The following is a 14,045-nucleotide window of genomic DNA, read 5'->3' on the forward strand; positions in this document are numbered from 1 at the left end:
AACAAGCCTATGTGCACAGTAGCCTACCACAGTACTACCTGCTGAACGAGACTGACTCACATGCTAAATGACCAACCTACGCGGTACACGTTCATTTATGAACGACATGTAGTTCGTTCAATTCGTTCATGAACGAGATTCTCACTCTCGCTCAGACTCAAAACAGCAACTCACTCAGTGATGGGCGTATCCGTTCAATACATTCAACAAATCACATGCTACGTAACATCTCAAACTTGAAGGCTATAGGCTACAGGTTAAATCATTCTTTCATAGGGTAAAACAGTTCACAGAGCTAACCGGTTCACTGTTCTGCGCATGTGCTGCTAATAGCGGCTCGCTGGTATGGGGGGAGGAATTTCAGTGAATGTGAAATATGAGTTGATTGTGTGAACGAGAACGATTCGTTCACCTAAAAGATTTGTTCAAAAAGAACGATTCGTTCACCTAAAAGATCTGTTCAAAAAGAACGATTCGTTCACCTAAAAGATTTGTTCAAAAAGAATGATTCGTTCACGAACGTAACATCACTAGTGGGCTTCACTGAATTTGGGCTAGGGAGACGGTTACATTTGTGCCCATAGGTTTACATGCTCTTAATATAAACTGCAAGATAAATATTTTTTAAAGGATATGTACAAATTTAATTTCTTTATTTTTAACTACCTCGATGGAGCTGTTTGACAAAATAGACATTTACATACAATCTACAACAACACACAAAAAATGAATTTACACAAATCATTCTGCTCAAAGATTTACATGCACTTAGAAAATTGCACCACCATTGCATCACAAAAAGCTGCAGGTCATATATAAAAAAACATGATAAATTTACATTTATTGAAATGCTAAACACCTTACATACTTTGCATGAAGTAAGTTTACTCATGGGAAAACCTATGAGCACAACTTGTAGTATAGATTAGTGTCAAACAAGGACATAATGTAAGAGTTTGCCTTACCTGTCCCCAGAGCAGCTCACCAACCCCTATGAAGACACACCAGAGCCACTGATCAATAGTGAGGGCCGTGCAGGAGAATGGCTTCCCACCAAACTGCACAATAATGATCTGTAACAAGGTATATTACATTCATATTTATATATGTTAAACAATATCGACATAAAAAAAATGTGAAATTAAAGTTGGAGTCTTATGGTTATCTAAATGTACTCTATATGTTAGTCTAGTTGTTAGTGTAGCTAACACTATGTCCTAACCAGACGCGATGCGATATGATTCCAGCAGTTCAACTTGTCTGTCCATACTGATCGCAGAAAGGAGTGTGGTGCAGGGCAATTAATCACAAAACACAGCAGATCAGAACCATTTTAATAAAAATAAAAAAATGTTTTGATGATAAGTATTTGAATGTGAATTTTTCATCATCCCCTTGTAATACAGCTCAGCCTATTATAGCCTGTTTACAGTTGGTTATCAATGTACTTGTTGTTGGTTAGTAATGCCTTCTATGCCTACCTGCAGAGCAAAGGTACCCAGCACAACGCTGCAAAATATGGGGTTCCGATAGATTGCCTCGAACACGTTTCGTTCTCCATGAATCTTTCGGGCATTGATCTCATTGAAAAGCTGCATCATGACGAAGACGTTAAATATGATCGTGTAGTGCTCAGATGGCGGGGAGTGGAGGGGAGCATTACGGCCGCTGTCAATGTTGAAGAACTTCTCACCTATGGAGACAGCAAGGTCATTTCAGTTAGTTGTTGTATGTCTGAATGCACTGGCAGGGAATATCATAAATACATGGAACCATTAATTTTCCAAAGATAATAGCAGTCTAGTGTAATGTCCACTGAGACACCTATACAAACGTCTATACAAACTGGAAAGAATAGAGTTTGCTTAAACTAGCAGGTATTTAAGTATATCAATGTGGTAAAATTTACAATGAGCTCTCCTCAAGTACTGTGACAGGCTCTAGGCACTTTGTGATGCAATCTATTGCTCTGTGGGGAACACAGGCTGACTTCCCAAAAATACACTGCCTATTTATGGCAGGTTATCAATGTGAAACTAGGAAGATGGGATATAGGCAATTAACTTGAAAAATCCTACCACAGAGCAATGTATGTTCACAGTGCTTTGTCTAGCACAGATTAAATTGACTCTTCTATACTTGACTGGCCATGAGTATCAATTCACATTGCTGACTTTTGTCTATAACATTGCAGTTCAGCATTGATATGCATTACTTATTAACTGTGGATAAACTTTAACGTGTCAATCTCTAAGCTCAAATGAGGTTGCGATTTTGAATATTGCAAATTTAACCAACAGTCGCTAGGCAACCATCCATCCATCCCATAATAACGTAAATGCAATTAGCCACAAACCCCTTGATGCATGCTTTTGCTAGATTACGACAAACATTTGAGATATTGGGAACACGCTTTTTTGTGAATATAAAAGAACTTCTCACCAGCAAATAGAAGAGTAAATGTGATTGTTAGCTGATAGACGGCATGTCCTAGGATGTTCTTCATCATAGTCCTGGAAATGAGTGGCTTGTCCCGTCCGTAAGGTCTTCGTAGTAGTAGTGATTCTGTCGGGGGTTCTGTGGCCAGAGCCAACGATGCCAGCGTATCCATAATCAGATTTACCCACAACATCTGAACAGCTTTAAGAGGAGAGTCCTGCAGACACAACAAGCAAGAGCGATAAAAGACAGGTTAGTATTGTTATATGTAATGAAATTAAGCAGAGACACAACAATGGTACACAAGCAATAAATGTCCACAACATTCAATGAATATGAAAGAAGTAAACGTGGCTTGCACATTTACTTTGTCTTTATTAGTACTGTGTAGCCTACTTTAATCTATGGCACATTATGATGAACCATCTACTACAATTGCCCACCATGCTTAACCACCATGTACCCTTGTGTTTATCACCCTGGCTCTCAGCAATAATATTTGTCTTTTTGTCGTTTTCTCTCGAGATCATAAGATGCATAAGATAAACAAGTGAGATTTAAAGAGGGATGCACATAACTTTTTTGGCCTGGTTCTCAAAGGAGCACCTGGAGATGTTGCTCGGTGCTCACACTGTTCATAGCACCGACATCCTACATGCTGTCAACATTACTAATCTCCAGACTACTCTTTTCGCCATATCTCTTTGGTTTAAACATGGTAGATGATGATGTACTTAAAATTAAATATGCCTGGTTATTGTTTTTAACCCATGTAACCTTTATAAATGACTACTAACTCATATAAATTTCAAATATTGTTAAAGACAATTGTTAAAGGAACAGTATGTAAGAAATGTATATCAATTAATCATAAAATGGCCCTGATATGTCACTAGACATTAAGAAATTATTTTCATTTCAAATACTTATATCGCTGACAACAGTGGTCTGGCCAGGATATTGTCATTTAAAAAGTGGAGTTGCAGCCCTCAACTGATGTTTATGTTGTCGTGTTGTGTATTGGCCACCAGTTGTGTGATTGCAGTACCAGTTTTAGCCACAAGTTTTGTGATTGCAGTACCAGTTTTGGCCACAATCCTATATACTGTTCCTTTAAGTAAATGGTCAGGAATAAAAATATCTAATTATGAACAATAACACAAAAAATACAATAGAACAAACATAAAAATTAAATAAACAGTGCTGTTTATGTTTTGAGGTTGGTCTGTAGTTTCAGGTACAGTACAGACACTAAAAGTAATCAGAAAATACTGCCTAGTTTTTACTGTATAAATTGGATTAATTCTTACTAAAGTTACAAATGTTATTTAGTCAAGACAAGGAAATTATTATTTTCTTTGTTATTTAATTTAACATTAAAAACAGTATTTATACTCTAAAAAGTCGGTGTACTATCACTTTAAATGCATTGATCCAATATATTGCTACACACACATTTTATTTCTCAACTGCTTATATTTATTTAATGTGTAAATACTTTTATTACTATAATAAAGGCATTTTGAGATAAGTGTGTTAAAATGTCCGCTCAAGTGCAAGAAAACAAACTCTGCGTGCTGTCTTACCATTTGCTTATAAGTTACTCAAGTTACTAGCAAGCTGTTTAAAGCCATACAATGCAGATCGTGTTCGCGCTTGAGGTGTGCGCAAACAAAACTTATCAAACAACACGTGAGTAAGGACATCGCATGAGATCTGTTTCGCGTTTGGTTGTGATTTAATATTTAAATTGGCCAATAGGCTTTATGCCCAGCTGCACTACTTCCTGAACATCAGCCAGCCCCTTGTTTCCTGTCTGACATTATTGGACAAACTGATTAATCCAGGTGTGCCTGACCTCAGTAGTCACAAACAAACTGATTCATCCAGGTGTGTCTGATTATTGTTGTTGCGACTACTGAGGTCAGGCACACCTGGATTAATCAGTTTGTTTGTGACTACTGAGGTCAGGCACACCTGGATTAATCAGTTTGTCCAATAATGGCAGACAGGAAACAAGGAGCTGGCTGAAGTTCAGGAAGTAGTGCAGCTGGGCATAAAGCCTATTTGGCCAATTTGAATCGCGCATGCGCACCAGTTATGTGCACCCCTGGACTTCTTTGTTTTATCATTTATTTATTTTTAAGTACCAAATGAAAACACCAATTTTTAAATCAAATGCCTATTAAATTTATATGTATACTTATGTGGCAACACAACTACAAAATATGAGCAACTTATATAGACATAATTATTCACCATTTTTATGTCAGTGTAATAAAACATCTGATTGTTGAATGAAAAACATATTTTTGCCAATACTGTCCCTATTTTCCTAGTCTCCTGGACAGGGTTTAGATTAAGCCAGGACTAGGCCTTAGTTATATAAGACATTTATGTAGTTTTCACAAACATATCTTACAAAAACATTACTGGTGTGCATCTTAAGACAAAGCCATAGCACTGATATATTTTAAAATGTTTTCAAATAAAGGCGGGGTGCATGACCTCCGAAAGCCAATGTTGATATTTGAAATCATCTAAACAAACAGGGGTCAAGACAAATCGTACCAAAACTTACAAATGTGGTTGTATGAATTAATACGGATTAGCCAACTTGTAAAATATGTACGAATTCTCGTGAGATATCGTTGAAAATACATGCATGGGTCTAAATTAAAGATTTTTTAATGCCAAAAATTAAAGATCATGTTCCATGTAGAAATATTGTACATTTCTAAATATATACAAAAATGTATTAAAGGCAGGGTGCATGATCTCTGAAAGCCAATGTTGATATTTGAAATCACCTAAACAAGCATGCCCCTACCCCAATAGAATCTGGACCTTCTTTTGATAGACCCGCCCCACACATACACAACCCAGGCAACGATGTTGGTTAGTAGACAAGCCCCTTACTGCTGATAGGCTACAAGTGTGTTTTGGTACGCAGCCCGACTCCCTTTTCAGAAGTGTTTTTCAAAAATCATGCACCCCGCCTTTAAGACAGCTCAAACAAGCATTTTAGTCTTGGACTAGACTTGAGCCCTGTTCAGGAAATCACCCCTTAAAGTCTTGAGGTCCTCTCTACAGAGAACATAAAACAATCGTGTGAAATATATGATCAATAAAAAATACATTTAATTAACATACCTGTGTGATGCAGGCCCCAGTAAACGCAACAATCACAGCCACCACATTGACCGTCAGCTGAAACTGCAAAAACTTGGAGATGCTATCGTACACGTTACGTCCCCACATCACGGCTTTGACGATACTTGTGAAGTTGTCATCGGTAAGAATGATGTCAGAGGCCTCCTTAGCAACATCTGTGCCTGCAATTCCCTGTTAGACAAAGCAAGCATCTGGTTTTCCAAAATTGTACAGCAGAGTGTCTGTGTAAATATTGGAAAAAGTTACTTGCCAGTTCATTCTTAGAAATGAGATGGTTCTTATTTACAAAAATGTTAAAAGAAAGGAAAAAGAAAAGTAGTACACTAGAATGAGTTTTAATAAGGCCTTTTCTTGGCTTGGAAGGTGTTTTATATTAAGACATTTCTGCTGAATGAAGTTTTGGTGGAAAAAACATTAAGGTAGTTATGTGGGTGCAAACAGGATAGCAAATTGAAAACCCAAATTAAACCTAGATAATAAAAAATATGTATGAGTGAAAACTATGAATTATTTGTCTATAATTCGCTTCATCACATGTGAATTTCTCACTCATTTATTTATAATGTCATTGGTTTTTGTGGTGTCATCTAAGTAACAACAGGAGACCCTAAGCGTGGGTCACCCACTGATCTGCAAATGAACCCACATGCTGCAATGACAGCCTGAGGCATTCTGGCCTGCCGCAGAGCAAGCATAATTGAGCAGGGATTATGAAAAAACCTCTCCGGTTATTAAGTCGATCTCTGATACAAGCTGACGCCCACTAGCAAACCCTCATCAAATAAGCTAGAAACTCGCCACAACATTTAAATCAACTTTTACAATAAATCGACAATTTAGCAGCAGCGCAGCTAGTTTAATAACAAGACCAAGCGACTTAAACAGATATGGATATAGATTTGGAGGGTGTGACTAGACAGGAATATATAGCTGACAATTTTGAGTCCGTGCACCGTGCATTTATACTGTATCCCTACAAATCAAACCAATGACCTTGGCATTGCTAGCACCAAATCCAGCAGCTGAGCTAAAAAAGGCTTAACGTGTGTATGAAAAACCAATCAAATTTCCCATAGCAAACCCAACATCGGCTTTTTTGAGAGCAGGGCCGTCGTTGGTTCCATCTCCAGTCACAGCCACCACCTGTCTGGTCTCTCCAACTGTGCTGTCAATGATGCCTGAAAAACAACAATATAAGCACTGCCTCAGGATCAATCAAAGTAGGTTAGAAGACTTATTTAGGTTAGAACTTAGTTTAGTCAAATAAATCTTTGGTGTCCCCAGGGTACATATGGGACGTTTTAGCTCAAAATACCACACAGATAATTTATTATTACATGTTAAAATTGCTACTTTGTAGGTGTGAGGAAAAATGTGCCGTTTTTGGATGTGTCCTTTTAAAAGCATATGAGCTAATGAAATGCAAACACTGATCGCCATAATGGTGGTTTAATGAAATTGAAACTCAATTGTGCTGTCAATTATTTTCTTTTTCTCTCTCTCTGCACTAAATGGCAGGGCTGTGGTTTAATGGGCGGTATTATTGTAATAAGACTCGATTTCTACGTCACAACAGAGGTGAAATCTGAATTATCTAATTTTTTATGTGCTTGCAAAGAATGGTTTACCAAAACAAAGTGACTTATTTTTCACGTTTTCTAGGTTTATAGAAGCATTAGGGACCCATTTATAGCACTTAAAGTGACACTCCACTTTTTTGAAAATATATTCATTTTCCAGCTCTCCAGAGTTAAACATTTCTGGCGTTTAACTGGGTCTGGCGCCACCACTTTTAGCATAGCTTAGCATATTTCATTTAATCTAACTAGACCATTAGCATCGCGGTAAAAAATATCCAAAGAGTTTTGATATTTTTCCTATTTAAAACTTGACTCTTCTGTAGTTACATCGTTTACTAACACTGACTGAAAATTAAAAGCTGATATTACGCAGTGCCCGAAAGTAGTACCCTGCTATTGAAAGTTACCAAGGGGACTATTTTCGGGCACTGCGTAATATTATTGCGCCTCCTGCAGCCATGGTATGGCAGCAAAGTCCTTGATTATTACGGCAGAATGAGAGTATAGCTCCAAGTCATATCTGCCAAGAAAATCCCAACTTTTAATTTTCTGTCGACCTTAGTACACAATGTAACTACAGAAGAGTATTAAATAGGAAAAATATTGAAACTCTTTGGTTATTTTTGAGCGCGATGCTAAATGGTCCAATCAGATTCAATTGATTATGCTAAGCTATGCTAAAAGTGGTAGCCGCAGACCCGGAGATCAGCTGAATGGATTCCAAAATGTTAAAAGTCAAATGTTTAACTCTAGGGAAGCTGGAAAATTTGAATATTTTCTAAAAAAGTGGAGTGTCCCTTTAAACATGGAAAAAGTCAGATTTTCACACTATGTCCCCTTTAAATAAAATATCCACTGTTAGTATATACACAGTTTACTACCACTACAAGTTCAGAAGGTAGGTACTAACCTTTCACCAGTGTGTGTTTGTCAGTTGGGGAGGAACGGGCCAGAACACGCAATTTGGGCCAGACCTTGTCAAGACGCTCTTGCTCTACCTAGAGATGGAGACAGTGTTAATATAGGGAGTTTTTGTAAGTCCCGTTAGATGCCCTAATTATAACGTTTTCTAGCTCCTCACATCTCCTTTATCATTGCGGATCTGTTGATTGAAGTCTTTGCCCTCCATGCACAGGAAGTCTTCTCCGGGCAGCAGGATTCCACATTTTGTGGCAATAGCACGAGCTGTGTTAATGTTGTCTCCGGTGACCATGCGGACAGTGATGCCAGCTCTCTGGCATTTAGAAATAGCCTCAGGAACCTGCAGTGTAAAATAACAGAATTGGTACCGTGCAAAACACCCAAGGAGACACTAGGCAGTCTAACATCTGCTGCCAAAACCTTATCCATTCAGCCAGACACCCACTCCTATAGCCCTATTGTTTTTTTTGCAATAAACAAATTTTCCTTGCAAATAAATAAATAACTATGCACAAACATACTCGCAAATGAAATATCGATAGGCATGTTAGAAAATAAATATATTGTCTCTATGTTGCTTGCTATCTTTGGGTAAATTTAATATAACACCGCTATATCAGAAAAATCCACAAACAATCCTACAAATTTTAGTTAAAATGCAATAAAATCTGTTTTGTCTTGCAGTGGTTGGCATGAACGTTGTATTTGTAATATACTCAGTTGCAACCAATCAGATTTCACTATGGCATGGAAGAAGGTTTAGGCTGAATTTAGGTTTATTACAGAACTCATGACTTGAATGGACACAAATCTTTTTGTCGCCATGAAATTGAAATGAAAAACTGTCATTTTTTGGAATATTGTGGTATTTTTTTTACAAATTACTTACAGATTTCCCACACTTTAGTTAACTTCAAAACCAAGGACATTTCAAGGACTTTCCAAGTCCAATACCCTCAAAAGCAAAGACTAAATGTGGGGACACATTTCAAGTGAGAGCAAGGTTACATCGTGTTACCTTTTAAGATACATTGTTACAGTTCCCTTTCAAAGGAACTTGCGCTGCATCACTGCGGTGACACTTTGGGGACACCTCCAGGGGTAAGTGCGTCTGAATGTGTATATCAAAATCATCCAATGGTGAGGCTTAATGACAAAGACAGGGTGATGCGGGAGCAGAGGAAGTATATCACTATCTGAAATATTGCCAAAGACGGCGTTACAGGGACGCAGGAAGTATGCCAAAGGGAGACAGCGTCTCGTTCCCTTCTCAGGGAACACCAGTTACATGCGTAACCCGAGACGTTTTCATGTGTCAAACACAACTATGCAAAAAAGGATTTATGTATGAATCAACATTCTTATACAGAAGATATAAGCATTTAAACTGAACAGTTTAGCACGTGTGCTTAAAAAGTCTAGAATTTTTATGATATTATCCTACACTAGGAAATAATATGGACTTTTTTTTAGAAAACTTCTTGCATAAAATAGATTCAAGCACTTTCAATGACCTGTATTTTTGCATGTATATTTTCAAAAACTTCACAGGGCCATTAATTTTTTCCCCAGATTCACAAACTTAAGGATTTCAAGGGCCCGTGGGAACCCTGTACTTATCTGTGAGCTTTATTATTTAAAAAAAAAAATGTCCCCTCGTCCGGGAAAAGATCGCAGCGATTATCAATTAGCAACACGACCCAACTTCAAACGATCCAATCAGTTCTCGATGGATGAATTCAAATCCAGCCCTGCCTTATTTCATTTCAGAAGCCGGTTTCACTCGGATATACGTCACCACGGGAATGTAAGAAAATGGCTGCTTCAATTTCATTTTTTTTTCCACTTTAAGTGGCTTTTTCAGAATCACTACTGCCCTCAGATCAGTGAAAGATGAAGATGCTGTAGCCTCTATTAGACTGGTTTGTTTAGCCATAATGGGTACCAAGACTGCTAAACACACAAATGGGTTGGATCCAGACGTTCAGTATGTCTATGTGTGTGTATATGCAGGAGTCCTATGCAATTATCTCCACTCGGTCTTGCGATGAATCACACCACACCCGTAATTAGAACCAATAAGCTCATTTATTTATAGATAATTAAAAACCTCCCAGTGTTTCCATGGACAGAGATGTTGCACGTTGATGTCACACAACACCACGTCAAGTGAAGAACATGTTATTTCGGCACGATGCAGGGATAGTAGCATGTGCGTTTTTTACCTCTAGACTGGGCTGCTTTTTGAATAGCAACTAAATAAGCTATTAATGGCTCTACAACACATATTGCTGTAAAGCAAAGCCCATTTTGTCATCACCGCATTGCTCGAAAATTCCATTACAAGCTGTAAATGGGCTTAACTGTTGGATTGATCTCCTGGCATAATATCCTCTTCTGCCGCAACTAATCACAAGCTTCTCATCAGCACAGAATACATTTGTTTATAGAGAAATGTTTTGTTATGGAGCTCCTCGGCTATAAAATTTGTGTTTTGTAACGAAACAAACTTATGATGCGGATGATAGATGATGCACTGGCAGCCATATTGTGCCACAACGACCAACACACACCAGCGCATTATTTGTGGAGGATATCAGTATATAAGGGGATGATTTGTAGGCAAATGGGCGAATTTGACCAGGATGCCGAGGTTCATCCCTACTCAGGACATCCTTGGATTTTTAATGACCACAGAGAGTCGGGGTTTAACGTCTCGTCCTCATCAATATAGCGGGGTGTTAGGACTCAGGAGGTCTCCCATCCAGGTACTGACCAGGCTCAACCCTGCTTAGCTTCAGTGGGGCTATAGGATGATATGACTGCTGGTAACTATGATGTTTATAATGAAATGAAACCAGTTACTGTCAAAGTCACTGTATTGTGAATGGATAGATGATAACCACTAAGATGAAACAACTTTTTATATCGTAATGATCCTAAACCACTTGAGTAATGGATAAAAAATGACCGTGTACTTTGTGGAGTAAGTGAATTGTATTTACAATGTAACAGGTAGCGGAGACAAAATAGATCATACGAATATAAAAAGACTTATAATTGAAACCTATATATCAGTTGCATCTTCCATAACACATTTATAAATTGCACCTCATTTGAAAGAGCCCAACAAACAAATCTGCAATGATCCAATATCCATAATCAAAATAACATAATGGCCTGCCATGTACCCATTTTATCACCTTCAAGGGAATTAGGTCAGATTGTCCCTCCACTGACAAAGCCACAGTTTCATAGCGTTTCAAAGGGCTTGACATTCTACAAATAATCCATCATCATCACATGATAATAAACATCAGTACATTTTCATTACATGAAATGTGATGGGCTGCCCAGCCCTATCAAGCTGCCATCTAATGCCTGTCACATAATTTTATGAATCAAAGACTTAAATTAGTGGTGCAAAATAAGCTGTAAAGGGGCTAAAATAGAAAGGTTGTGATGTCACAACATGCATAGAGAAGGGTGAGCTCATAAAAATTAATTAGCTTAGACAGATACTGCTGAAGTTGTACACTGATTTGGTACTAAGATGAAAAAAACAACAATATTATAATTTTCATCACCTCGGGGCGGACAGGGTCTTCAATGCCCACCACGCAGATGCAGGTCAAATCGTTCAAAATATCTGCCTCATTTTCCCAGTCTGGTTCCGACGAGAAATCTCTCATGGCAACGCAAATGGTTCTTAACCCTTCGCAGGCCATCGGCTCGATCACTTTGCGCACCATTTCATCCCGATCCTTGGGTTTAAAGGCACGTGGCTGGCCTGAAGCATCGAGGATTTGAGAGCACCTGACAGAAAAGAAGATGTTTAATATTGCTTTAACATTATATTCAATTCGTTAAATAACACATTGTGCTGTAGGGGTAATGACGTCAGCATTTTTAAAAGGGTGTTGAAGAATGTTTTTGTTGGGATACTTTAGACACACATGTGAAGCTGAATGTTTTGCTTAGCCACATTTAACCCTCTGTTTTTTTGTCTAGTTTATATCCTGTTTACGTAACAAATAATGTAAATGGATCTGAAAAGTCATGAGTTTTGAAAGATAAAGTATCTTTACAATAAGTTGATTATGCTCGCTCATCCCTTGTCCTTGTTGTGTTTCTACTATAATGATAAAAAACACAAATAAGAGTCGAGACAACGATGGGCAGTTCTTCTTTTGAGGTTTTTACTGCGCAAAAGTTAAACTCTCACTGGCCAACCAAACACTAATCCTGGGAGTTAATTTTTACGTTGACCAAACCGTAGCTTTACCAGAGTGCAATAACAACTCAATACACTAAATCCCTTACTAAATTTACCATGATTACTAAGTATTTGTAGCCACAAAACATGGTTGCACTTTTTCTGTAGTAAAACCATGGTTTTTAAAGGTAAACTTGTGAAATTAATACAAACTATTTCAACAGAAAAAATACAGATGTCATTTTACAGATAAAGTTACATTTCTGTTACATATTCCTACAAGGCTTATTAGGTGGCTCATTATGCAATTCTTTTGTTTCCTCAGCTGTCAATCACAGATTATTCAGGAGCTTTTCACGCTTCTTCGCATACAGACTTTCCCAGGCAAAAGTGTCTTAGAAATTGTAAATCAACATATTGTTTTATGTGAATGAGTAGGCAGAATGGTTTTCACATCATTTGAAGATAAAACTCTAGGCTACTACATCCTGTTTTGAAAAGTCTTAGGAAAACATGTTTAGAATGAGTTTTGTGGACTTAATATCGGTGACATAAAAATTTTGCTTTTTTAAAAACCATGCATAAACATTTTTCTCTCAAAAATACAAAAATATAATATTGTAGCCCAGTTTTTGCTGAACGCAGTGTTATGAGACTTTTGCCATTATTATGTTTTTAAGCAACTGAAAAAAGCACAAATGTCAAAAATTCTCCAGGGCCCTAAAAACCCCTTAAACCCCAGAGGGTTAATCTAGTCCTGGATCGCATAATAACATAATGCTTTAAAAAGTTAGTATTTGCGATATAGCCAGCATACTTGCGCAGAAGGATCTCGGAAGCGCCCTTGCTGTACATGCGGAACCCGGAACCGGTTGCGTTCTTCACCACGGTGCTCATGCTCTTTCTACTTGAGTTGAACGTGTAAACTTTGTAAAATTTCTCCTCGGGAACCTCATCCCTAACAGGCTGATAGTCTCTCTTCAGTGCCAGAACCAAACCCAGAAGTCCACACTCCGTCTTATTACCCACATGCCTCGGCAAACCACCCTCCTTTTCAGGAGGCTAAAATATATTAGGAAGAGAAAGACACAATTAGATTGAAATTATTCAATATTTTAGAAAATAAGGCAAGTAAAGCTGCAATCCGAAACTTTTGCCTCTACATCGCCATTTTTGTTAAATTAAACTGCAGGTTGTTTCATGCACTTACTGTATCTTTACGTGGGTTAAAAGATGTCAAACTGACATTACCCACAAAATCCAGATAGCTCAACTTATAAATCATTAATATAAGCTTACAGTTGTAAATTGGGTTAAGGTTACAAGTTTTGTACTAGCTTAACTGATTTTTATTTTACAAAAATTTGGGATTGCAGCACAAGAAACACCAAACTTATTCATTTGAGGTTTATTCTTACCAGGATCTTGCTAGTGTATGCCGAGTTTATAGAAATGCTGTTCACCAGTAGTTCAAGAGTATTGGGATTAATGACATCTGGTTCAGGAACACTCTTATAGTGTGTGTCACCTATATAAGCCTGCACCACCGTCATGCGATTCATAGTCAGCGTTCCAGTTTTATCCGAACAGATGGCCGTGGCGTTACCCATTGTTTCACAAGCATCCAGATGTCTCACTAGGTTGTTGTCCTTCATCATTTTCTGTTGGGGAAACAGCAATTGATCTAGTTTAACTGTAAAAACTAAACATCAGGC

The 14,045-nt window shown here is 37.8% G+C and overlaps 1 protein-coding gene across 5 annotated transcripts in view; it reads right to left on the minus strand.

The window, feature by feature from the left end:
* The window catches only part of atp2b4 (ATPase plasma membrane Ca2+ transporting 4), a 103,914-nt gene that overhangs the window by 20,344 nt on the left and 69,525 nt on the right, over window positions 1–14,045 (minus strand). For all 5 annotated transcript variants that reach the window (XM_073876021.1, XM_073876018.1, XM_073876019.1 and 2 more), the window contains 10 exons: window positions 13,749–13,991; window positions 13,148–13,392; window positions 11,702–11,930; window positions 8,275–8,454; window positions 8,104–8,191; window positions 6,681–6,791; window positions 5,593–5,780; window positions 2,443–2,656; window positions 1,482–1,693; window positions 966–1,073 (listed from right to left, as the gene is read on the minus strand). In XM_073876021.1, the coding sequence (XP_073732122.1) occupies window positions 966–1,073; window positions 1,482–1,693; window positions 2,443–2,656; window positions 5,593–5,780; window positions 6,681–6,791; window positions 8,104–8,191; window positions 8,275–8,454; window positions 11,702–11,930; window positions 13,148–13,392; window positions 13,749–13,991 (1,818 nt within the window). The remainder of the gene's footprint in view (window positions 1–965; window positions 1,074–1,481; window positions 1,694–2,442; window positions 2,657–5,592; window positions 5,781–6,680; window positions 6,792–8,103; window positions 8,192–8,274; window positions 8,455–11,701; window positions 11,931–13,147; window positions 13,393–13,748; window positions 13,992–14,045) is intronic.

The sequence above is a fragment of the Misgurnus anguillicaudatus genome, chromosome 14, assembly GCF_027580225.2.
Source record: "Misgurnus anguillicaudatus chromosome 14, ASM2758022v2, whole genome shotgun sequence".
Lineage (NCBI taxonomy): Eukaryota > Metazoa > Chordata > Actinopteri > Cypriniformes > Cobitidae > Misgurnus > Misgurnus anguillicaudatus.